This window comes from Chaetodon auriga, chromosome 14 (genome assembly GCF_051107435.1).
Source record: "Chaetodon auriga isolate fChaAug3 chromosome 14, fChaAug3.hap1, whole genome shotgun sequence".
NCBI lineage: Eukaryota > Metazoa > Chordata > Actinopteri > Chaetodontiformes > Chaetodontidae > Chaetodon > Chaetodon auriga.
In genome coordinates this window covers 24,448,709-24,475,751 of record NC_135087.1, presented here as the reverse complement: position 1 = coordinate 24,475,751, position 27,043 = coordinate 24,448,709, and the positions used below count along the sequence as shown (strand labels likewise).

The 27,043-nt window shown below is 41.0% G+C and overlaps 2 protein-coding genes across 2 annotated transcripts in view; both read left to right on the top strand.

Annotated features, from left to right (window-relative positions):
• slirp (SRA stem-loop interacting RNA binding protein) overlaps window positions 1–27,043 on the top strand; it is a 111,449-nt gene that overhangs the window by 9,675 nt on the left and 74,731 nt on the right. The gene's annotated exons all lie outside the window — the stretch shown is intronic.
• adck1 (aarF domain containing kinase 1) overlaps window positions 4,970–27,043 on the top strand; it is a 115,064-nt gene continuing 92,990 nt past the window's right edge. Inside the window, exons 1-3 of the mRNA XM_076749220.1 lie at window positions 4,970–5,091; window positions 6,927–7,066; window positions 8,705–8,788. Of these exons, the coding sequence (XP_076605335.1) occupies window positions 6,935–7,066; window positions 8,705–8,788 (216 nt within the window). The 5' untranslated portion in view covers window positions 4,970–5,091; window positions 6,927–6,934. The remainder of the gene's footprint in view (window positions 5,092–6,926; window positions 7,067–8,704; window positions 8,789–27,043) is intronic.

Below are 27,043 nucleotides of genomic sequence, written 5' to 3'. Positions count from 1 at the left end.
GTTGAAGCAGGTAAGATGCCATTGGGGATACGTCGGAAGCAACTGATGGCCAACTACTGGATAAATACAAGGGGACATGGAGACAGCCATCCTGTAAAAAGGGTGCTGCAGATATGTTGGGAGAAGGACAGGCCACACAAAGAAAGTTTTGGCTGGAAGGGAAATCAAGTCGCAAGCGATGGAGGAGTATATGATAAGGAGATTGAGGATACTATTGTGTGGCCAATTAGACCTGTATGGATATTAGAAAGCCCTTGTGTTGACCTAGAACTATTCAGAATTAAGCTCCGTAATAAATAAATAAATAAAAAATACAGATTTAATTAATGAATATTATAGTTACAAAGACCAGAAATATAAAGAATGGGTTCAGATTTTTACAGATGGATCAAAGGATCCTCCAACAAACACAACAGGGTCTGCGGTTGTTGTGCCCAGTTACAAACTAGGATTCAACAAGAGAGCATCAGATTATTTGAATGTATATACAGTTGAGCTATATGCTATCCTAATGGCATTAGAGTGGAGTGAGCAGATTAACTGCAGTCATTTATTAATATGCAGTGATTCAGTGTCAGCTCTTGCAAGCATTTCATCAGGCCAGCCAGAGGTCATGAGGGTCTGCTCTACAAAGTCTTGAGCACCAACTCACGAATAGTGAAAAAGGGGATAAATGTAAGATTCATGTGGGTTCCATCACACTCAGGTGTCCAGGGAAATGAGAGAGCAGACAAACTAGCAAAAGAAGCAGTGAAAAAAAGAAATGGTTGAAGTATTAAATTGTCAAAACTAGAAGGGAAAGGCACTGGACTGGACTCATAACACCACTGCACTTTACAAAATAGGACAGAGCAGACTCTATCTGCTCAGGAGGCTGAGGTCTTTTGGGGTACATGGGGCACTCCTGAAGACCTTCTATGACTCTGTTGTGGCCTCTGCCATTTTCTATGGTGTAGTCTGCTGGGGAAGCAGCATCACAACAGCTGACAGGAAGAGGCTGGACAAACTCAACAGGAAGGCCAGCTCTGTCCTGGGATGCCCTCTGGAACTGGTGGAGGAGGTGGGGGAGAGGAGGATGACAGCCAAGCTGTCCTCCATGACAGTCAATGACTCCCACCCCCTCCAACACACACTCACCGCACTGAGGAGCTCCATCAGTGACAGGATGCTACATCCAAAGTGTGTGAAGGAGCGGTATTGCAGGTCATTCCTCCCTGCAGCTGTCAGACTACACAACAAAAACTGCTCCAAGTAATCAGTGCAATAGTCTGGACAATAAGCTGCGCAATAAAACATGTACAGAACAGTCTGTAAATACTATTAACAATTTTTTACAATTTTTTAGGATTATGTTTCTTTTTATTTTTTATTTAAAATTCCCACTCTTTTGTATATATACTGATGTTGTTTTTAATTTGCATGCACTTCTTATATTACTCTATTTGCTTTATTGATGCTGCTGTAATTTGGAATTTCCCCTCGCGGGACTAATAAAGGATTATTGAATTGAATTGAATTTAATTGAATTGAAATGAATTGAATTGAATTGAATGGTGTGGAGGAAAATGAAACAACAGTGGCAACAGGTTTGGGACAGTGCAGCAAAAGAGAGACATCTACATGCAATACAAAACAGAGTGGGTATTACAAGAAGTAGGGGACACAAGAGGAAGGAACAAGTCACACTAAGCAGACTGAAAATTGGCCATAGCAACGTTAGCAGCACACTCTTCATCATGGGAAAACATCCAACAGGCATTTGCAGTGTCATGAGGCTGAGACTGCAGAGCATATTTTCATGTCATGCAGGAAATTCACACATGAGATACAAGTTATGATGACACAGCTACAGAAAATAAGGCAGGTGGAGGACAACATTAAAAATATATTACACTGTGAGGACAATGAGCAAGGGAGGAAATAGATTTTCCGTTTTCTAAGAACAACTGGACTGGACAGACGGATCTAGGGAGATGCTACAGTGCGACAGCTACCCTCTCCCCGAAAAATGGCTAAATGGACAGTGGACTTTGAAAACAAGGGTTTTCAAAGAAGGTGGGAGGCAGAGTATGTGTTTGTGGATATGAAGGACAAAGCTGTTTGTCTTCTGTGTGGAGACAGTGTGGCTGTCATGAAAGAATATAAAGTAAGAAACGAAACAACGTGACAGGTAAAAGACTCTGGAAAAGCTGCATAAAGAGCCAGAAGAAATGAATGCAACTGATTTTTCTTGTATTTAATGTTTAATGTTGTTGTTTATGGTTAAAAACAGTCTTATAAGCTGTGTTAGTTCCAGGTTCAAGTATCTGGCTTAGAGTAGCGCGCATCAGAGAGCAGTGCAGTCAGGTTTAATATGTGTTGACTTCTTGCACTCTTTGGGCATTTTTGGTTTTTGTTTGATGGAAATTAATTTTTGGCTGTGGGAAAATGTTTTCATTTGAAATTACTATGGAAAGCTGCAGATAACACCATAAGAAATGAATGCAACTGATTTTTCATTTATTTAATGTGTAATATGGTCATTTCAGTTGGTTTTCACTGAACCAGTCCGGCTCTCGACTTGGAACAGTTTTCTTAATTTTGGCCCAATGTGTATTTGTGTATTTGAGTTTGACACCCCTGCCTTAATGGATAAAGATGGAAAGTGAATCCAGAAGATGGCAGTAATGCAACATCGTGGATGCTAGCTGTCGTAATACTCAGAGAAGAAGAAGAAGAAGAAAAAGAAGAAGAAGAAGAAGAAGAAGAAGAAGAAGAAGAAGAAGAAGAGGAAGAGGAAGAAGGAGAAGAAGAAGAAGAAGCAGGAGGACCCACCACTGTTCCCAACTTTTTTTTTTTTTGAAGCTACTTATTCTGGCGTTCTTGGAGACTTTTGGAGACTCTGACGTGATGGCATGAACCGTCCCTTTTTACGGAGAGAGCAATGAGTTCGACTGTGAACACTCCTTGCCTTTCCTCCCTCGCTATTGTTTCTCCTCCAGCTGCAGTGGTAACTCTGCTCAGCAGTGTCAGCAACTTACTGAATAAAATGTCGCAACTTTTTCTGGTCAACGGGCAGGGGATGCTGTTTTTTAAGCTTTATTTACAATTCAGTTCATGTAGAAAGTGTTCAAAGCAGGGTTTGGAGTCAGACCATTTTTTCTTATGAATGTGAAATTTTCCAAGAAAAAGAAGTAGCTGTACAAAAAAAGAGTCTTTTTCTCTCTTATTTTCCACATAGCAAATGACAATGTCTTTTTAAATGGATTGCTTGTCCAGTTTTCCTGTTAATGTAATTTTGAATGTCCCTCCAGAATATTCTAGAATACACACAGTGATAGAACAGATGGCAAACAGTTTCTTCCTGTTATTCCAGATGTAATACCTAGTTGGCAAGAAATTATGTTTGTACACCATTTTCCAGGCCAGCAGCGCTTGTTTATGAAAATTTGCTAATTTAACAGGTAATTTTTCAATCTTATAGTCACTTTAACAAAAATTTTAGACCACCAATTGAGTTAAAGATATGTTTAGGGAAAGTATTCCATAATTTCTGTGATCAAATTAATTAACCATTTAACTTTGAAAGTATTATTTAATGTTTCAAAACTTAGTACCTCAAGGCCACCACCACCCCTTCTCATATTACACAAATTTCTTAAGTAATGGGATCTGTTCCTCCAAATAAAATTGAATAAAGTTTTATCTAAATGTTTGTATATTGTAGCAGGCATTCCAGGTGATAAGGACACATATACGGCTCGAGATATCCCCTCCGCTTTAGAGAGTAAAACTCTACCATTCATTGAGAGATCTCTCATGTTGAACTTTTTTCGTTATTTGATCCACTATAGGGTCAAAGTTTAAGTTACTGTGAAGTTTTTCATTTTTATCCATGACAACACCTAAATATGTAACCGTACTCTTCGCAGGGATTCCATTCACTTCAGATTGATCACATTCCTTCAGTGGTAATTACACAGATTTGTTCTAATCCATTGTTAAACTTGACACAGCAGAGAACTCCTCAATACAATTAACAGCTAGATATCATGGTATATTCGGCCAGTTGGGCTAATTTAAATTCTCTATCTAAGGCTGTTATCCAGGCATAAAACCAGATTGTTCTTTGTCAATAATATCATCCAGACCAGAATTTATGGTAGAAATCAGCTACATAGTGGGAAATATATTTTCTACATTCAAATACCTGGTTATCAATTTTAAGTTTACAGAGAGAAGATAACTCAAAGTTCTTTTTTTCCAACTGAAAAAAGTATTTGGTGAACTTTCCCCTTGTTCTAGCCACTTCCTCCGAGATCTGACAAAAGCTCCTCTGGCCTTTTCCTCATACATTTTGTCAAATTCAAGTTGTAAAGCTGACAGTTCTTTTAGTTCTTCTCCAGACAGACTTAATTTCTCTGATAGTCTTATTATTTCTATAATAATCTGATGTTCTTTTTCTCTACTTGCTTTGGCATTTTCCCCCCAGATGCAATAGCTATCTTTCTAATGTCATAATATTAAGGATGATAAAGGAGGAGGGTTGGAATTGCGACAAGAAAAAACAAGCATGGACAGACGAAAGTTCATTTGTACTTCTACACATATTTAGGGTGTTTTGTCTCTCCCACGACGTTATTCCTTTCTCCTACAGTGTAGCCTACAGTACAATTACATGCACATGGCAAATTATGCAAATTAGTTGATGGCGTCATTTAGCGACTTCCAGCGACTTTTAGAACAGCCAATAGCTACTTTCCTTACTGAGGAGTGGGCAACACTGGGACCCACTTGGAACAGCTGACCGTGAGTGACGTATATTAGCGACGACATTGTGTTCGCCGGAGGTGTAGTTTTAATCTACTATGAAAGCGACAGTTGAATCTTACAGTTTGCGATATTATTTCATACAGTCGGACCGTATTCATGAGTACCATAATGGTAATATCTCTCTCTATCAATGTCACGTGAGTGTGGTAGCAACTTTAAATTTAGCAAGCTTCATCTCCTGTAGCACTACATTAACCAGAATTCTTCGCTCGAACAAGTGGCGAAGAGGTGAAAACAAAACCGGCAACTGAAAGATAAACAACGCGTGTGGACACACGGGTAAGGAAACATTTGCTAGTTGTTATAGATAAAATGGTATTTTTGGCAGTTGATGGTTCAGTGTAGATGTATGCGACGGCGTGACTGTGTTTATCTGCTCTTCAACACGCGTGTTGCAAAACGCGGTCAATCTGCATAATGCACAGTTTCTTCCTTAGGTAACAGTCGCCATGTAGCCTGTACGTTAACGTGTTCTCTAAATGAGCTTTAACGTGAGAGGTCATAGTACTGTTGTGTAATGCAACGTTTTCCCGTGAAAACCTTTAACGAGGAAACGGGCCTTTCCCCGTTCTAAGCCGCAAACGAGAAGTCGGAATTTCCATTTACTTACCTTCAAAGAATTTTGAAAATCAAGTGGAAAATTTAAAACCACAGGTGGCGACTGGTGAACCGGAAGTACCCCCCGTCAAAATAAAAGCGAAATTTGTGATAATTTAGCTGTCAGGACAACAAGGTACTTTGCGCATGAATTGGTTGCCTGTGGCTTCAGATCAACTCAAGTTAGCTAGTTTGTGTGATGTACAGTGATACTGGTGCAAACGAAGTTACAAATACAAACAAAACTGAAGGGAGCTAGTAACATCACCCCTGTTGTACTTAACAACCAGCCTATGGAGGTAGTGGACCATTTTAAGTATCTAGACACTATCACTGATCAAACTTTAAGTTTTAATGAACACTCAGAAAGCATTTTTAAGAGAGCAAACAATGACTTTCTTTTTAATTAGGAAGCTGAAGAGCTTTGGTGTCCATCAACACATACTGGAACTGACCCAGCTGCCTGGTATGGCAATTTGAGTATGAAGCAGAAAAACAAGCTTTACACAATTATCAATGTTGCAGGGAAGGTGGTTGGTCAGCCACAACGACAAATCTGTGAGGCGTTTAACAAGACAGTAGTTAGGAAGACCAGACAGATATCTGTGGATGCCTCAGACCACTTAAATTCAGAGTTCGAGCTGTGCTGGGCTGGAGCTACCATAGGGGATGCTGAGGACATGTCTTCAGTATTTTTCTCTGGGAATTTTGGCCTTTCACTTATGACCTTAGTATTTCTAAAATCCTGGCTATGGCCCTGGAACTAGGCCTTACAGATATGGAGCAAAGCGTGGATTGCGTCACTGTAACTCACATGAAGCCAAAACACAATACCCACAGAGCAACAGGTTTTCTGATGGAAATAGGTAACTAAGGCTCTGATGTGAGCTCCAGGAGTCCTCCATGCAGACTTTTAACAGGTCCACAAATACAGACATTTCAGTGTGTATTTGTGACAATAATAATAGCTTACTTCTTTAAAGACCATAGATATCATAGTGATGAATCTGTTGCATTCTCATATATGGGTCAAAATATCTGACTTTGCTTTGTCACTTCTCTGCTGATGGACTGAAGGAATGAATGAATGCACTGCATTCGTTGCATACATTACAAAGTAGTGAGTATGAAAACACAGTGAAGCTCCAAGGCTAATTTCCATTGCTGTCCTCTAGCATAACTAGACAAGCAAAGACAAAATAGTGAACGTATAAATAATAGCAGGTGGCGGGGTAACAATATCAGCATGTTCAAGTTATCTTGCTGATGAATGCATTTAACAGAACTGTGAAACTGATGATTTAGCTGTGATGTGCATGAAAGTACAGGCAAAGTGTTAAGTCTATGTGAGTGGTGGTAGCCAAAGATGAACCCATGACTGCTTTCTGAAAAGACATGATGATCAGATGCTTCTGTCTTTTCTACTTTCACCTCATTTCTGCACTTTACAACTTTTTCATAATCTCCATCACTTTATGAAGTCTATGAGGATTTATTCTTCATTTCTTCTCCCACAGTGCCTCTGATGGCTGGTCGACTCCTCAAAGTCTCCTCTCTGGCAACAGCAGTATTTGCCTCCTCTGGGTTTTACTTCTACAACAGAGGACTGGACCTCAGTGACCTAAGTGTGATCCGCTTCGGACGAGCTGCAGTCACTGTGAGTTACTGCACAATTCTGCACTGACAATCTTCATTTGGGGATTGTGGATTTGATGCATCCACACATTTTAGATGCTATCTGTTTTTGTCTGATGTTTTGTTTGTCAGTTTTTGTGCTCAGGGGTGTATCATGAAGTAAGCAGCAGGTAACCAGCAATCTTTGGCTTTTCAGGTACCCTGAAACAGGCTCAGTTTGCAAGGAGTGTCACCATGGTAACCTATACTGTATGGCTCACTTGCTCTGGAGCAGGTTATCTTCAGACATCAGCTGACCAGATTAAAATGTGTCAACAGCCTGGCTACAGACCAATTTGATCATTGGAAAAATTGAGCCATTCCTACAGGAGCCTGCAACATATCCACATACCTAAACACCGAACTTGCTTGAGTTCAGACAACAAAACTACCTGGTTAGGTTTTGGTAACAAAAATACTTTAAATTCAGTGAAAATTGGCACGTCATTATTACATACATGATATAATGTAAGCAAGTTATGTCACTTAAAATGGGTCAGTGTTGACTTTCAGTTTGACACGAGACACAAACTGGTCTCCTGGGTGAAAGTCTTGCTTTTGTTTAACCCATCCATCAACCCTCCTCCAAATTCTCCTTATAAGACATCACCTGGCTTCCTCCATTGCTCCTGTTCGAATTTCTACAGCCACAAGAGGTCATCGCCTAACAATGAATTTAAATATAGGTAGTAATAACCAAGCTATAAAGATCACCAGATAGGATGGGTTCACAACAGTGTGTCCACTCTTAGTTTAAACAGAACTTCTAACAAACAAACATAGTTCACCACACCCAAGACTTATTTCCATTGTTTGAGTACTACAAATATATTTAAAAGGCCTGTACTGTTTCTAGTACTTATTTGGAGCCTTAGCCTTATGTTTACTGTTGTTTTATTGTTTTGAGTGTTTCTTTCTCTATTCTATTTATATGATAACGTTGTATCTGTTGCTTTTACAATTCACCTGATTTCTCCAATGGTGTTATTAAGTACTCCACTCACGGTTCTGATTATGTATCTTTGTAGCTAAGAACTCTGGCTCTGTCACGTGAACACTCCTATAACTGGACTGGGAAACCCAGAGTTAGCTGAACCAGTTGATAACCAGTTTCATGATAGCAGTTTTTCAGAATCACCATTGTGAGACTAAGTGAAACAGGTGACCAGAGAGAGCATTACTTAGTTGAACATCCTTGATGGTATAGACTCCTGGTGCTGTAGATCATTCAAAATAATCCAGATATATTTTTTAATGTTGTTGCTGTTTGGTCTATACACATTCTGTATACTATATATCGCTGCTCACTAGTTTCCAAAAGTATACTGCAGTGGTTGTGATTTTTGAATAGCTGAATGGACATCACACTGGTACTGCTGTTAAGTTATACTGCTTTTGCTTTAATGTATAGTATAACCAATCCTCCAACCTGTCGCTCATCCCTTTTGGAACCAAGTCATCCCATTAATAACAGTTGTTATACTTTATAGCTGATATAGCATAGTTAGTTTCTGAACTGAAATATATTTGTTTTTGCTCATTTTATGTTCATTTGTACAATAGTTTTCAAAAGAAAAGTCTACCTGCTGACTCCTCATGTCACTGCTCTGTTTCTCTGCAGACGGCGGTCATCAGCTACGATTATCTGACTGCTTTCAAACATGTGGAATATGGCACAGAGGAGTACTGGGCACTCAAGTCCAAGGTAGATAAATATTTATGGTGTTCTTCATAGGGGTGGGAGTACCGTGCTGCAGTCTCCACACCGTAGCGAGGTGAAAGGGGTTGTTCACCTCAATGAGAACCACAGTTCTAACACCCCAATGTGGATGTTTCTTCTCACATTTCTCCCTGTTTATCAAACACAGCAGAATATGTCCATATCTTGTCGTGTAGACCAATTTTTAATGAACAAGCTCTGTTAACTCAGTGACAAACACATCGCATTTCATAGCTGCTTCACAATAAAAGTCCCCTGCTCAGGGTCCAAAATTAATCTGCCAATGGATGATAAACTTGAAAAAACAAACGCCCAAAATAATTTTCAGCTGGCCATAAAATTGCACAAGATGTCATTAAAACACAAACCATAAGCTCATTGTTAAGTACCTGTGGCAAATGCTGCAGCTCATTATATTGACATTTCTGTCATAAAAAAAAAAAATCTCTCCTCACGTATTTATCTGTGAAGCGCCATACCTCGTAAATTATTTCTTTTATGTCCGTATACTACCTTTTTCCTATGATGGATATGATGGTGTCTTCATGATATGATGGTGCTTGACCATTTAGTGCTTGGAAACAAGGAGGATTTTAAAGTCTATTATAGATTTTACAGGAAGCCAGTGCAGAGTTGCTAATATGGGAGAAATATGATCTCTTCTCCTAGTTTTATATTTTCTTTCTTAGATTTACCAAATTCCAGGTACCGGTTCAAATGTTACCCAACCCTAGCATTTACTGACATCAAAGAGAGGAACTGATATTAAATCAACTATAATCTGTGGTCAGTTTGAGATTAAACCCAAGTAGACATGAGACTGTTGAGCACCATGCATGTTGTTTAGATATCAGATTACATTATTATTCATAGTCAAATCCACCATACAGGATCATGTTTTGTATGGGAAATCCCACTAGAATAGAGGTAATAACAGTAAATCTCAGCTGATATGCATTGAGTGTTTTGTGCTTGTGTTTGTTAAAAGGCCACAGCTCAGTCAGATTTGCTCTTTAGACTGCCGCTGGAAAGGTCAGAGACCACCTGCTCTGTTAGTGCATAAAGAGCTCTGCTGCAACAAGACAACTGCAGTGAACTTTGAAGAGCACAGCTCCGCATGGCTGGCCTTGTGTATGTGACACACATGCACATACGCACAAACACACACACACACAGACAGACACACACACACACACACACACACACACACACACACACACACACACACACACACACACACACACTTGGTACAGCCCCTTGAGCCCTGCTGGTCAAGCTTGGCTACACATGCTGATTAGAATTAATGCATGGTGCTGATTTAATACAGAGAGGAGGCTCGCCTCTAAATTATTATGAAGTCATAGAGGTGAGGCGGCAGCACAGTGTCTTTATGCTGCTGGTTTTTCCTCGAGTGTTATTTTCTGTCTAAACATAGGACATTGACTGGAAAAAAATACATGTCTTTGCATATGATGGACACTGTAATAATCATTTACAAAATTTACCATTTATACTAACCAAGGTATACCGTGAGTAATGATCAACTTAGATAGTTTCGTATATGTTTTGGTATTTGCTCTGAAGCAGCTGAATCAGTGTTGAGCATTAACACATAACTGAGTAATGTGCTAGAGTAGTGTAATAGCTTTTCAATAGCGTTGTAGAAGGGATTACAATTTCAAATTTAGTCATCGGCACATGTAATGTCTTGCTGAGAGTTAGATGGAGGAATGATATCAATTATTGATTCAACTAGTGTTCAATCGGAGAATGAGCATTGATTGATGATGTTTTTTCAATAAAAATTGAATATTAGAACTTTTGTGAAGGTGGAATCTGTTGTAGGACTGTCAGGAAGATTAGATTAGATTATTCTGCATTAGTTTGAAATAGGTGGACTTAATAAACTGGCAAAGGAGTGTCTATTATCAGTACCAGCAACAGGCTTTAAATTGACATAATTTTGAAATCCTATGTGTCAGATGAAGCCATGTCAGCGACCTCTGACCTTCAACTTTATGTTTGTTTCTTGTCACAAGGGGCACATTTGACTGCACAGTTGATGTTTCTGCATCTCATTTTCTCTGTCATTCTGTTAGCGTTTGTCTCATGTTCATTTCTCAGCAGCGTAGCCAGTATGCTTTCAGCCTCTCATGAAGTGCTTCACTCAAAGGCCACTTAAGCAGCCAGTCTTCCTGGCTCATCAAAGGCTGCCCTGAGAGAACTGAGGGGCCATTCACCGCCAATTAGAGTGTATCACAGAACAAGCATGGGAGCGCTCTCAAGTCTTCCAAATGAGTGGAGGAACATACTATACAGTGGGAGAACAGATGGATTACATTTTTTCTTCTGAAGCTAGCAGAGTTCTGTGATTTCTCTCAGCCTCAGGAACACACTGTGGCTCTCCACTACATTACACTCCTATGTAACATATGTAGCAAAGTCTTGATAACAAAAAGATTGCATTGTTGTGAGCTTAATGCTTTGATATTTCCCTGTTGTTAACAACAACAACAACAACAACAACAATAATAATAATAAGAGTAATAAAACATGTGCATCAAGTTCTTTGCATAAGAATGACAGAATGAACATTAAAACAGAGAATAAGATAGATAATAAAAACCCACTTGATAATAATATTAAAAATAAGACAAAATAAGGATGAACATAAAACAAAGAGAATGCATAAGGTGGAAGACAAAACTCATTGAATAATAGTAATAAAATAAATTTAAAAATAGAGTACATAGAATGTATAAAATCAAGTAAAATACAACATTTTAAAATAAGTGCAGAAGTACGTAAGTGTGAGGCAAAGCACAAAAATTCAAGGCCTGTATTAGGGTAGTAATTGCTAGTTTAAAGGCTTAAGTGAAAAGACCAGTTTTTAGCTTTCTTTGAAAAATATTGTAGGTATTGTGTTCCAGAGCTTTGGGGGATGATTGACAAAGGCTGCAGCCCCAATTTTCTTTTGGCTGTTTCTGGAAACCTCCAATAAACCAGCAGCAGATGAGTGCAGTGTTCTTGAGGGCAAAAAGTGAACAAGGAGGAGGATCTGAAAATATATTCTAAATGTTACAGGAAGCTACTGCAGAGCAGATAAAACTGGACTCATGTGCTCTCTTCTACTCTTGATTGTGGTTAATGGTCAAACTGTAGAGTTGTGAATGAGCTGAGGGCTGTCAGTGGGTTTTTTTTTTTTTTTTTTGGAAAGACCAGTGAATAGTGCATTACAGTAATCAAGTTGGCTTGAAAGAAAGGCATGAATCAGTTTTCAGCATCTTTTTGATTTATAAATGGTTGTGCTTTAGCTATGTTTCTGTGGTGGAAAAAATTTAGCTCATCGTGTTGATGTGGGACTCGAAGCATTGGTCTGATTCTTGGATAACACCAAGACTGATAACCTCAAGTTTGTTCAGCAGCATTCCTCTTTTTGTTTTCGGGCTGACAAGTACAATTTCAGTTTAACTTTAAGAAATTGTTGCTCATCTATTTATTTATTGACAAAAGACACTTAGTAATGGAGTCTATAGCTGCAGTATCATTTGGTTCAGCACAGATGTTAAGTTGTTTGTCATCTGTGTAACTATGGAAACATACATTGTGCTGTCTAATGAATGTCACCAAGTGGCAGCATATATAGTGAGAATAGTCATGGACCAAGGTAGCTCGATTGTACAACCACAACAAATGTTATGTTTCTCAGACACCTGATCTCCAAGACTGATGTAAAACTCCTTTTAAGATATATTTTTAAACCAGTTAAACACAGTAAGAAAGACCAACCAACTTCAAGATGATTGATTAAGATACCAAGGTCAGTCTTATCAGTTGCTTCACTTTAGGTCTAAGAAGACAAGAATTGAGACCTTATTTTCATCAGAATTTAGTCTGAGGTTGCTGAATCTTCTAGTCAAAGTAGTTTCAGTGATGTGGTAAAATTGAAAGCCTGAACGGAATTTTTCCAATAGATTATTTTCTGTAAGAAAGGAGTTCATATGCACTGAAACTGACTTTTCCAATATCTCACTGATGAATGAAAGGTTGGATATCAACCAGTTGTTGGTTAGTGTAAGCTTGTTATTTGTTATTGCAAGCTTGCGTTTCTTTAGTAAGAGTTTTACAACAGCTGTCTTGAAGGTGTTTGGGAAGATGTGCATTTGCAGAGATGTATTTATAATCTTCAGGACATGACTTGAAACACTGTTGAACATCCACTTTAAAAATGCTGTCGATACAGGGTCAACACATGAGATGGAGTTACACTCAGTGGAAGTCAGTTAATGTAATACATATGAATTTTCCCATGGTTTCATCTATCTGACTGGGTTTTGCTGAGGTCATCTGCATTTACCTCAGCAGCAGCGCTGTGTCTAGTTGAATTTTTCTATTTTTTGAAGAATGATACAATTTCTTCACAATTTCATGCAAGTTTTGGATTTACCATTGCTTCGGTTACTCACAACTGCTTCCTCTGCTGCCTATGGGGACCTGTCTGCTGTTATCCGCAGGCAAAGTGACACAATGGCCCATCACTGTCTGAGTTCAAAGAAAGGCAATGGAATACACCAAATGGACTGAAACACATGTTAATCGCTCCTGAAGTGATCGCAAGTAAAAGGCTATTGTCTGGGGAGAAACAGGCTAATGATGTGACTGTTAGCTTCACTGTTGTTTAAGCTTTACTGTACTGTTGTGAAATTAACGGAACGCTGAGTCCTGTTGCTGTTTGAGATACCTCAATGATTGTACTCGCTGTTTGTTTCTGTGAGCCTGGCGTGTTGTATGGATTGTGTCTCCTGTGCTGGCAGGCTTTGCTTTGTTCTCTGTGAGTTTTCTGTACTGTGGTAAAGCTAGTAAGCTGCACTTTATCAGTTAAAAGACCAGTGTCATGGCTGATGAACCCTGAGCTGAGTTTGCACCCCTGGTTTTTGTTAAATAAAGAGACAGTTATTGTGTCTTTCTGTAGCAATTAGGATCTCCTCTGCTTTGGTTTAACTGCCGTTCCCTCGCTCTCTTTTACTAACTCTTTACAGGCATTCACACACACCTTAAGGTACAGATAGCCAGATTATAACTCAGCGTTGCTCACCACCATCTTGTTGTAAACACGTCCTCCTCTCTCTCTCATCTCTATCACTTTTTGTGACTATGTCCATGGTTTGGTTATTGGTCCATGATCTCAGGGTTGTGCCCTGTTATTATGAATTCATATTAAGAATTTATAAAATATACATATAAGAATTGTATTGCTTATATTTGTATAAATATTTAATAGAACAGTTTTGTCGATAAAATGACAGTAGTAGTAGTAGTAGTAGTAGTAGATAATAGTTTTCTCATACAAAACCTAATGATAAGACCAATTGGTATGTCCTGTATACTGTTAATGTCTAGTGGTTCTTTACATGAGAGAAGTTTCTGTTTTTGTTGGTCCTCATTAACATAATGGGATTATCACTAGTTGTTGCTATGATTGTGAGCTCCAGGTATGTTTTTCTCTCCAACCTCATTCATATAAATATAGGCTGCTCTGGTTGCTTTAGGTTACACTACTGACACTTTAAAATCACTTGTTACGTTAACACAGACTATAGCTGTGTCCCAATTCAGCGGCTGCATCCTTCAGAGGACCCAGCCTACGCGGTCCCCGGAGGCTGGGTCCTTCAGAGGATCCTCAGTCGGCCGCATCAACTATCGCTAAATGGGACGGTCCAGCCTTCGGAGTATTTCCTGATTGCGTCACGACGTCATAACTTCTTCCCTCCTAACCCGGGAAAAACACACGTACGGGGTGCAGAGATGCGCCCGTACAGCTCCTATGGCTTGTAAGAGGCGCGAAATGTAGCCTATTATACAACTTACAAATGCACCTGATGTGAATATCTTCACAGCTTCGCGTCGGACGGTTCACGCCTCCGCGTCGTCCATTCATTTCTGATAATGGACACCTCGAAGGGCATTATCCCGCTTATACCATGGTCACTTACGAAAGAAATAAATATTAAATCAATTATTAATATGTTAATGTTGTTTTTTTACCGTTAAAATCGTAAGTTTTTAACAAGAGGCGGCTGAGTGGACTATTTAATATCGCTCATTGTGACGCGTTGCCAAGGTAACCGGCTCTGGCCACAGAACCTGCAGCTCGGTCGGTGCAACTGTTATATTAGGCCTAATCAGTGGAGGGAAGTGAGATGATTGCTTAACGTTACGTTACGTAATACAAAGTATCATTTCAGAGGGCAAGTGCACCTCTTACTGATTGTGTGTGTCCAGAGGATGATGCCAAATTTTGTTTCCAAGACTCAAAGTCCACAGATCCTAAATCATTTTTATTGCAAGAAATATTATCCACCATTCACTCTGATCATTAAATGTGGTTAAAGGAAACTATTAAATCACTCATGTTGTCTACTGTCTTGCTGTTGTGATAAATAAACTGTGAAATAACGTATGTTCTGAGTTTCTGTTGCCACGGTTACCAACTAGCGTTTGAGCCAGCACAAAAATTTAGAACAATCAGGCTATTTCACCGTAACTTTTTTATAGGTGTCCTACAACACTTTTTAATGGACACCCTGCAGCCAATCAGAATCGAGTATTCACCCAAAATAAGATATTAGTTGACATGCAAGCCTGTAATATTTGTAAGTGAAGGGTTTATAAGGCTACCTGTTAACTGGGCTCCTCATATCAACAGGTCGCCATTATTAAAAAAAACTATCGGTGCGCAAAGCATCTTGGGATATGGGAGGCCGAGAAGGATAGTAGCGACGCATCCTCCGAATACAGGGAAAAGGAGGACGCATTTGTCGGCTGCATTTGGAGGATCCTTCGAATTTGGACGAATAGGCTCTGTGCGCAAGCCTCGTGACGTACTTCCGATTCCGCCTGAAATCGGCAAACCAGTTTCCGGTTTACTTCCCGCTCCAGTCAAAACAGCGCTAAAATAAATACAAGGAATGAAAAATGAATCAACATCCACGAAAGAAGACGAAGTATAATGTGAGAGGGACTTTTAAGTTCCAGAAGATGGTGGGTGGCTCTAATGAGCACTGTTATGTGCCACTTTGTGCCAGCTCAAGTCGCTATAACAGCGAGCTTAGCTTCCACTGCTTCGCGAAGGACACCGAACTTCGTGCACAGTGGCTGCAGAAAATACCCAGGACGGAATTTTCGTTAACTCAGCATACGAAGGTATGCAGCCGACATTTCGAAAATGCCCAAATTCAAATGACCCCCAAAGGTAGACGGGTTTTAGCAGCAAACGCAGTGCCAACACTGTTTCAATGGAACAGTTACACAGCAACCAAGACAAGAGCCGGTGTTTGGGATCGCCGCCCTCGACTGACATCAAGCCCAGAAACATCACCTGTGCCCTGATCTTTGTCTGACACTGAAATGGACATAAAGTCAACACAGTTAGCACAACAAGTAACAGTAAAGAACATACGAAGCAAATGCAAAACTAAAAAATTAGCACATTGCTAACGTCAGCTAGCCAGCTAACGTCACCAATAAATCACTTACCCTTGTACTGGTGAACGTAACTAGAGATGTAGAGACGAAACCCTTTTTCCCGTTTGCTCTTCGGAGCAGGGGAGTGGGCATCCACGATACGATGAACATCGATGATCGATATCTTTGGCAGATTTTGCAGGCATCTTGTAAAGTTCGTTGTGATGCGGATGAAGCTAGCCGCAAACCGGAAACTGGTTTGCCGACTTCAGGCGAAAAACGGAAGTACGTCACATGGCTTGTGCACAGAGGCTATTGGGACAGCCTTCGCGCAGCGTTATGACATAATCAGCCTTCAAATCCATCCTCGGAAGGATGCAGCCCTTGAATTGGGACACAGCTAAAGAGTTGCATATGATATTGGTATGCTATTATAATACTGGTATGCCTTTTAATTTCTAAGCATTTTCTTTTTTTTTCTTTAATTAGACCTTCCACTGACAGTTTTCAATTCAGCAACAGGAAAATATAGAAAGTGACATTAAAAGAGAAAGTTGAAATAACTGATATAAGGTGTGACAGGTGATCTGGATGATCCTTGCAGTTTTTAAATCTTTATCTCAGATCCTTTGAATGTGAAATAGATCATTATACCTGCAACAGTTTCACACTTTGTATTTGTTATGCGCACAAATACCCACTGTATAGGCAATTGTTCAAATTATATGAAAAGAAACATAGCATTCTATGTGATAAATGCTAAACGGAGTGTATTTGTATAGGGCTTTTTAGTCTGAAGACCACTCAAAGCGCTTTTACAATTGAAGTCTGTATTCACCTGTTCACACACACACATTCATATGGAACCTAAGCCACCTGCTCATTATGAGCATTACAAGAAGAATCAGAGGGACAATCCCCTTTATTTGTCACGCAGTAGCATTCACATGCACACACATACGCCATGTACTGGTGAAATTTGTCCTCCGCCTTTAACCCATCCTGGTCGTCCTTCCTCTGCGGCAGACCAGGAGTGGTGGGCTGCCATCCGACTGACGCCCGGGGACCCAGTTCTTTTTGTCACCATTGGTCAGGTGATGATCTTCTTGCATGTTTTTAATGGGGGTATTTTTATGGAGGATACCCCTAGTGAACACAGGGAGAACATGCAAACTCCACACAGTAAGGCCCTTTTTCCTTGAACAGCAGGCACCGAAGGCATGGTGGAGGACACGCCCCCGGCGCCCACAGCGAGAATTGAACCTGGGACCTTCTAGCTGTGAGGCAACTCACTCCATTCACTCACTCACTCCACTCACACACCGATTGCACAGCATCGGCGGCAGTTTTGGGGTTCAGTATCTTGTCCAAGGATACTTCAGCGTGTGGACTGCCAAGGCCAGGGATCGAACCACCGCCCTTCTGATAGGTGGATGACCGCTTTGCCTCCTGAGCCACAGCTGCCCCCAATATCAGCTGGTTTAGTCCTCACTGATCCTCATATAAAAAGGTTTCTCATTACCAAGAAGTCACACAAGAAACATATCATGATGGGTAAAAGCAAAGAGCTCTTGCAAGGCCTTCGCCACCTCATTGTTGCAAAACATAGTGATGGCATTGGTTACAGATGAATTTCTGAACTTCTGAATGTTCCAGTGAGCACTGTTGGAGTCATTATCCAGAAGTGGAAAGAACATTATTTCACCTTAAACCGACCATGACCAGGTGCTCCTCGCAAGATTTCTTACAGAGGAGTCAAAAGAATAATCCAAAGAGTTGTCCAAGAGCCAAGGACCACTCGTGGAGAGCTTCAGAAAGACCTGGAATCAGCAGATATACTGCTGGTTTGTTGGCTTTCCATGCCTTTTTGCACCTCCTCTTCTTCATGTGTTCAATACTTCTTTCCTGTGTCACTCCACTTTATTTCACATAATTTATGGTCTTATTTGTTTTGATTTCTTTGTATTTGTGGATTACTTGGGTTGTTACTGACATAGTGAAAAATTGATTTCAATAGCCGCATTAGGCTAAAAATGGAGCAAAACCAGAGATCCCTCTGACCTCTGGGACTCAGACTCTCCTGTCTGCATTCTCCTCCCATCTGAGAAGTTCCAAGTCCACTTATTATCAGGAGAAAATCAGTAGTGCCAAAGGCGCTTAGAAACTATTTTCTGCTTTTAACTCACTGCTCAACCCCCCACCACCTCCACCCTCACCTTTGCTCACAGCCAATCACTTTGCTTCCTTCTTTACTGATAAGGTTTCAACCATCAGAAACCAGTTCTCTGAGCTTGACCTACTCACTAGGATACCACCAGCTAACAGGGCCTCACTCTCCTAATTTTCCCATGTCACTGAGGAGCAAGTCTCCAACCTTCTGCTCGACTCTCGCCCCACTACCTATCCATTGGACCTCTAAACTCTAAACCCTCTAAACTCCTGCAGGCCATCTTGCCCACTCTTATCCCTGCTGTCACCCACATGATCAACTTTTAACTTACAATGGGTGTGTTCCCCACTGCTTTTAAACAAGCCCAAGTAACCCCACAGCTAAAGAAACCTGCACTCGACCCAGCTCAGGTTGAAGATTGCAGGTCGGTTTCACTCCTCACTTTCCTTTCCAAGACTATTTAGCGCATGGTCTTTAATCAAGTCTCTGAATTCCTTTCTGACAACAACCTGCATGATCCCAGCCAATTCATTTCATTCTTATCTGTAGTGGAAACACTATGATCAGCTAGAGCTACTGGTCAGTCCTCTGTTCTACTATTGCTCGACCTAGCGGCTGGCTTTGACACAGTTAACCACCAAATCCTCCTCTCCACACTCTCTGAGCTTGGCTTCTGAGGATCTGCTCTCCACTCTGCTTTGAGACCTACCTCTCAGGGAGATCCTTTGCAGTATCTTGGAAGGGAGAAGTGTCTAAATCCCACTGCTTGTTCACAGGGGTACCTCAAGGGTCAGTGCTTGAACCCCTTTTCAGCATACACCACCACACTTGGTGCAGTCATCTGCTCACATGGCTTCTCATACCATTCATATATATATATATATATATATATATATATATCTTTAACTTGTCAAAGACTGAGCTCTTTGTCATCCCAGCCAGTCCCTTTATACAACAACAGATCAGTATCCCCTGCAGTTTGCCTACAGAGCCAACAGGTCTGTAGACGATGCAGTCAACTTGGCCCTCCACTTCATCCTCCAGCACCTGGACTCCGCAGGAACCTACGCCAGGATCCTGTTTGTGGATTTCAGCTCTGCCTTCAACACCATCGTCCCAACTCTGCTTCAGGAGAAGCTCTCCCAGCTGAGCGTGCCTGACTCCACCTGCAGGTGGATCACAGACTTCCTGTCTGACAGGAAACAGTGCGTGAAGCTGGGGAAACACCTCTCCGACGCTAAGACCATCAGCACCGGATCCCCCCAGGGCTGTGTTCTTTCTCCTCTGCTCTTCTCCCTGTACACGAACAGCTGCACCTCCAGTCACCAGTCTGTCAAGCTCCTGAAGTTTGCGGACGACACCACCCTCATCGGACTCATCTCTGATGGCGACGAGTCCGCCTACAGGTGGGAGGTTGACCATCTGGTGACCTGGTGCAATCAGAACAACCTGGAGCTAAATGCTCTAAAGACAGTGGAGATGGTTGTGGACTACAGGAAGAACTCAGCCTCACCTGCCCCCATCACCCTCTGTGACTCCACTATTGACACTGTGGAGTCTTTCCGCTTCCTGGGAACTATCATCTCCCAGGACCCCAAGTGGGAGCCGAACATCAGCTCCCTCATCAGGAAAGCACAGCAGAGGATGTACTTCCTACGGCAGCTGAAGAAATTCAGCCTGCCAAAGACAATGATGGTGCACTTCTACACAGCCATCATTGAGTCCATCCTCACCTCCTCCATCACCATCTGGTACGCTGCTGCCACCGCCAAGGACAAGGGCAGACTGCAGCGTGTCATTCGGTCTGCATAGAAGGTGATTGGCTGCAATCTACCATCTCTTCAGGACCTGTACGCCTCCAGGACCCTGAGGCGTGCAGAAAAGATTGTGGCTGATCCCTCTCACCCCGGACACAAACTCTTTGAGCCACTCCCCTCTGGCAGGAGGCATGCGGTCCTCACGCCACAAGAACAGTTTTTTCCCGTCTGCTGTCAGCCTTACCAACAAGGCCCGGAACCCCCCCTGACACTCTTCACATTCCACCTCGGACTCATTCTGTCACATTGACTGATATAAATATAACTCTATGCGTTACATTAATGCTCAACTGGGACTTCTTTCTGAAAAACAGTACTGTGTTTCTAACAATAACAGACTTGTGTATATATATTTAAATTGTTATTTTTTATGCTCTTATTTTAGTAGATGTGTCATATTTTAGTAGATGTGTCCAGGGTTCTAAATTAACACCCGCCAACCCGCCAAATGCGGGTTAAAATTCATATTGGCGGGTGTAAATAAAAACTTACTAGCCAATTTGGCCGGTAATGCATTAGGCAATCATGTCAGTCAGAGCCGCTCTACAGTTCTTGGTCATTTGTCTCCCGGACAGTCCGTCCTACATTTCCCATGAACACGGTCGTAATGCTACGTGATGACGTACAAGACGCCCATTGGCTGTGCGCAGGCACACTAGAGTTTGTAGTGCAACCGGCGCGAGAAACCACGGAAACACAAAGAAGAAGAAGAAGAATGAACGGCGGCGTGTAATAGGAGACTGAGCTAGCTAAAAGTAAAAAGTAGACGTCTGGGGGGAGAAGAGGAAGGAGGCAGGGGATGAGAATGTCGACAAAGCGTGCGAAACGAAGAAAAGAAAGTTTAACGCTAAATGGCTGACAGGTCGTGAATGACTTGTGTTTGATCACGAAAATGCCGTCATGTTTTGTAACGATTGCCGCATGTACACGAAAGAAAAAAACAAGACGAATAATTTTGTGGTGGGGACTAATAATTTTAAAGTCGAGGCAGTAAAGGACCATGAGAGTGCCCGAAGTCATCAGGAGAGCCTAAGGAGTCTGCAGTACTGACTGCTGCACTATTTGTGTTTTCTAGTTGTACATACATATATCAATTTATTACCAATGCAATTTTTTTGCAAGTGTTTAAGTCATGGCTGTTACTTATATATATTTCTTATTAAAGAAGGAAAGCAAAAACACTTTAAGTTGAAAGGAAAAATACATTTTATTAGGAATGTAATGATACTAAATACTTATTGGAAAAATGTCTTTTATAAAATAATAAATCTGACAGCATTTTTTATTTGTATAAATTAAATGTTTGCACTTTCTGTGTATATTTTGTTTCATGTGTTGTACTTTCTGTGCATTTTTCAAAAATGATCAAATGCATTCAGTGGCACTCATAATCTCTCTTATTTTCACCGGGAAAAAATTTGGCTAGTGGAAATTCTGATTGGCTGGTAACTTTAGAAGGTCACCAGCCACATTGGCTGGTGATCAAAAAAGTTAATTTAGAACCCTGGATGTGTCATGCACCAATTTCACCAGAAAAAATTCCTCGTATGTGTAAAAGCATTCTTGGCAATAAAGCTTTTTCTGATTCTGATTCAGATTCTGATTCTGATTCTGGTATCCAGCTTGACTCAGCTCTGCTCACTCCTGCAAAATCTGCCAGAAACTTGGGTGTCATGATTGATGACCAACTAACTTTTAAAGAGCATGTGGCCTGTGTTGCTCTGTCATGCCAATTTGCCCACTACAACATGAGGAAGATCAGACCCTACCTGTCTGAGCATGCAACACAACTCCTCGTACAAGCGCTGGTACTATCACACCTTAACTATTGTAATTCCTTACTGGCAGGGCTCCCAGCATGCTCATTCAAACACTTGCAGATGATCCAGAATGCGGTGGTTCGCCTGGTCTTCAACCAGCCCAAACTGGGACATTGCATTCCCCTGTTCATATCCCTCTACTAGCTCTCAGTTGCTGCCAGCATCAAGTATAAGTCTTTGATGCTTGCCTACAAAGTTGCCACCAAAACCACTCCAACCTACCTGAACTCCCTCATTCAGGTTTTTATGCTCCCTCCTACTATGCTCTGCCTAGGAATGGTGCCTGGTGTTGCCAGCTCAAAAAGTCCCAAAGTCTCCAGCTAGACTCTTTTCTTCTGTGGTTCCCCAGTGGTGGAATGAGTTACCAAACTCCATTTGTTCTGCAGAGTCCCTCTCGATCTTCAGAAAAAGACTAAAGACCAAGCTCTTTACTGAACACCTTCTTTCTTTACAAACAAACAAACAAACAAACAGAAAAACGTCTCTTCACTCTATGCACTCTCCGCATTGCTTCGTAGCACTGCCTCGTCGCACCTATGTCCAATTGGACCAGAAATTTGTGTTAGGGCACTTACTCTTGTTGTTCTCTCCCATCTAGAACCTTGCTTGTGATGTATGAAAATCTCATATGTACATCGTGACTAGTCTCAGGTGTGTGCTACGGTGACTTAACAGATCGGCGTGACTGAAAGGTGAAGCATGCTGGTTGAGCAGGTGTGCAGATGAAGGAGAGAGTGGTAGCAGGTAAGGAGCTGGCAGACTGTGACAAAAGAAGACAAGGGTCAGACTGAGATCTGGGACCTGATATTCTCCACCTTCTTTACAGAATGAGCAATGCATTTTTTAAGATTTAAGATCCATACTTTACTAATTACCACACAACATGCCATGCATCGGTGAACACAACACACACAACATGCAACATGTCAAGCTTTTTGGTGAAATTATTCCTCCATTTTCGACCCATCCTGGTAAGTCCTTCCTCCGCAGCAGACCAGGAGCGGTGGGCTGCCAGCCGACAGCGGCGCCCGGGGACCAAGTTCCTTGTTGTCACCATTCAGTCAGGTGGTGATCTTGCATCTTGCTTGATTTTAGTGTCCTAGTTTTAAATGGTGCAATTTGGTTGAGGGTGAATAGACACTGATGATTAATGAATTTAACAGTCCATTTGGATTGAGAGGAGATATAGTGAAATTAAAGGACAATGAATAAAAAACATCACAGATTTTGTAGGGTATGGACCAGGAATTGAAAGCTGTCGGAATAATCAACAAGAATGAGCACCCTGTAATATCTAGGTATGACAATGGATTAAAACTCTGAAAACTCAGAAATGCAATTACCTGACTTTAGGTGGCCTATAATTAAGTTGTGGAGTAAAGAGGGAGGACCGGTAATTAAGAGACTTAGAACTTCAAAGGAAATAAAATGACCAAAAGTACTCGCAGCTCATTTTCTAGGTTTGGGTCAGACAGTCTTGAGCAGAACCAAGTCTTTTCAAGAGTCCAAGTGAGTTGTGTTCAGGGACCGCTTAGAAGAACTTCTTAGTCTACTGTTTTCTGTTATTTTCTTTATCGGTGAAAGAAAATTGTGTTTTTGTATTTATGAATTGCCTCACGGACTGGATCAAATGGTCACGTAGGCCGTATATGGCCTGCAGTCAGGAGTTTTGCCCCCCTAGCTATATAGGGTATTGGGCCAATATCCAGCGCTTTTCTATTTGGACGACCACTCAAAGCGCCTTATTGCACAAGTCTGCATTCACCTATTCATCCATACTCATTTAGGTGTAAAAATGCTGAAAATGTCGGCAGTAATTTTTTAAACAAAAAATAGCATTTTTTTTACCTGTAATTTACAATTACAGACTTTTTAGTGTTTTGGTTTACATTGAGATTTAAGATTTCCTGTTTAAAAAAAGGAACTTGCCTTAATTTTATATTCAGCAATTCTGCATTTAGGACGTGTTTTTTTGTTTTTATCACATGATTTAAAGAGCAGTCATAGCTGCGTGACTCAAGTGATCTCATAATATTGCTTCAGCCTTGCCACCTATGTATCACTTTTGAACCAAAAATAGTTTTTGTTAAAATTAGGTTGCCAATAGAAAGCATGCAGTGATGGTCAGAAATAGGTAATTCTGATACTGAAATTTTGTCAATTTTTAACCCTGTTGTTATTACCAAGTCCAGAATGTTACCATGCTGATGGGTGGCTTCACTGACACATTGGGTAAGCTCAAAGCTGTTCACTAAATTCACAACCTCCATAGCTTTGGAGTGATTCTAGTCATTGACATGAATAGTCAGGTCTCCATTCAGGATGAATCTGTCATATTTAGAGATACAAAGTGCAATCAGCTCTGAGAATTCCTGCATAAACTGCAATGAATTTCTTGATGGCCAATACAATGTAATGATGAGCACTGATAATACTTGAGCTCAAGAGTGCACTGCATGTTCTTGCGTGCCGCAAGCAGGTTTAACTCAGCTCTTTGAACCTGCTCCAAACCTGGGAGACCATCAGCATGGATGCTCCAGTTGCCCTGATGAGGGCCTTCCCTCAACTTGATGTCCATCCCCCTGTTCAACTCTCCGGGGATGTACACTGCCCTGTGAGAGGTGCATGTGTACAGCACAGCAGCCATCTGGTTATATTCAGAAGCTGTGCTGAACACAAACACAGTCTGTCCTGGCTACCTTCGCCTTATTATCTGTGCAAATCTGCACATGCTGATTCCACAGCAGCGTAATGAAATGCCTGAGCAGTTTCCACACTGTGAGCAACTCTAGTGCATTTACGTGGAGGGACAAATGAAGTGGCCACTATTCACTATTGTGACAGACATGTTCCTCCTGACCCTTAGATTTGTTAGTGAACACTGACATGTGTGACGTCACCCCCACCGACATGACAGGAGGATATCTCCAGTAGGCTAAATTGGAAGTGATGGATGGGGAAATGAGAGAACCCACCATCTCCACAGATGGCACAGATTAAAAGACAAAAGAATGAGAAAAATTAAAATACACTTCAATAGAAACCAAACAAGACAAAAACATTGAGAGAGTGCTGGGTGATGGAGATAGGGTCTTATCTCTGAACTGAATCCTTAATGCCTCTCCTCTCCATTTTTAACTGTTTTTATCTGTCCTTTCCTCCACCTCTCTTGGAGTTCAGTTTCTCCACTATCAGTATCTCATTATAAGCCATGCCAACAGATGATTGGGGAATTAAATGTGGCTTATTTAACTCACATGAATAATACATGATGGCCCTTGCTGAGACCTTTGGAAAGTTGGGAAGGGCTGGTGGAAGGTTGGGTGGTTTAAAAGGTATAAAACTAGTTTAAAACGCCCCTTGTAAACATGTCATACAACTTTATCAAAATGCCCCAAATAAAGATGTCGAGATGAACTTGATATATTACCTCGAAATATCCAAATTCAACAATGAGGATGTCAGTTTGGTCTCCCATTAATTCAGACAGAACCCATTCCATTTTATACAAAGCAGTATTTTGTTAAGGCCTTGGGACTTGGGTTAGTGGCTCAGTTGTTCATTAAGTACTGCTCCTATAACCAGTTTGTTAATTATTGTATTGTTAATTGTTCATGAGCATGAATTGGTTTTTGTACCAATCTGCTCTTATAAGTTTGTGGTTCTCGCTCACAGTAGTTTCTGCATAGTAAATAAAGCTAGTGTGTTACTGGGACATTTTTTTCACTTGATGTGCATTGTATTCCTGTCAGTCTCCCAAGTGCTGGATTGACGTTTCCTAAAGAATCCTCTACCTCTACCCTCGACCTGGCTGTAAAGGAACTTACGTAAAGGTGGGCTGTCAGTTCTAAGGCTCTCTCCAACAAGGCTCCATCTTTAAGCTCAAGTCTAAGTCATGCCAGAACATACAGTAATAATATTGACAAATACCTTTAAAATTGTTTTGTTAGAACACTTAGGATAATTGACACAATAGGGATAATCCAGAGTGTTTTGGGTGGGAGATGTTAAGTAAGAAAAGGTCTGGATTTGGGCCAAACTGCAAATAAATCCAGACTCGACCCTGTCTGACCCATGTTATACATTGTTATATTCTGCTGGGTCGCTGGAGTGATTGGGCATGCTCACATACTGGTCATCTACATGCATGCACAGATATAAAGGATGTGATTTGTTTGAGACTACAAACACTCTGAGACTACATGCAGTTTGAGACTACACAATTTTTGTGAAAGCATTTGTAGTATTCCAATCAAAAGAATGTGGTGGTTATCACTGGCAGTCTGAAGTGTGAGCGTTAGAACTAGTGCAGCAAAAATCTTTTTGTCAAAGTTTGCAAAGAACAATGTGATCAGAAGAATGAAGGATTCAGTGAAGAATGGAAGAATAATTCTCTTGCAGTTCAGCTCTGAACCTATTTCCTTGTACTACAGCTTCTGAAACAATGAACATTGGGATCAGTGGCTCTGTGTGGCAGTCACCTTTTGTGTTCAGATTTAGGTTCTGGTTATAGGCAGCCATGCTGTTTTATTGAATATGTAATTCACTTGGTACATCTATATGGTATAATTCAAATTCTATTTCAACACTACCCCAAGGTTAGAGGTAAAGCGATAAAGAGGTCTTTAATCCATATTACAGTGAATGCATCCGACATTGTCACAGCCATATGAATGCCTCGTGGGAAAGAGTCTGCTGATTGTGATTTGTGATCAGAGGAAAAATATTCCCAGCATCAGCTATTGTGACAATAAGTTCTTCCATATTATACATTTCCGTCATTTAGCTGACTTACTCACACTTGGGTGTGAAGTGCTTTGAGGGATCAGTGCCTTCTAAGGGATCTTTGAGAAATGCTGCAATTGTTAATGGGATTAAGCCTCAGGCCACCCAGTTCCATGACTGAAAAACATTGACAATCACACGAGTTGTCAGATCTTATAATCACTGCAGTTCCGCTTGTTTATAT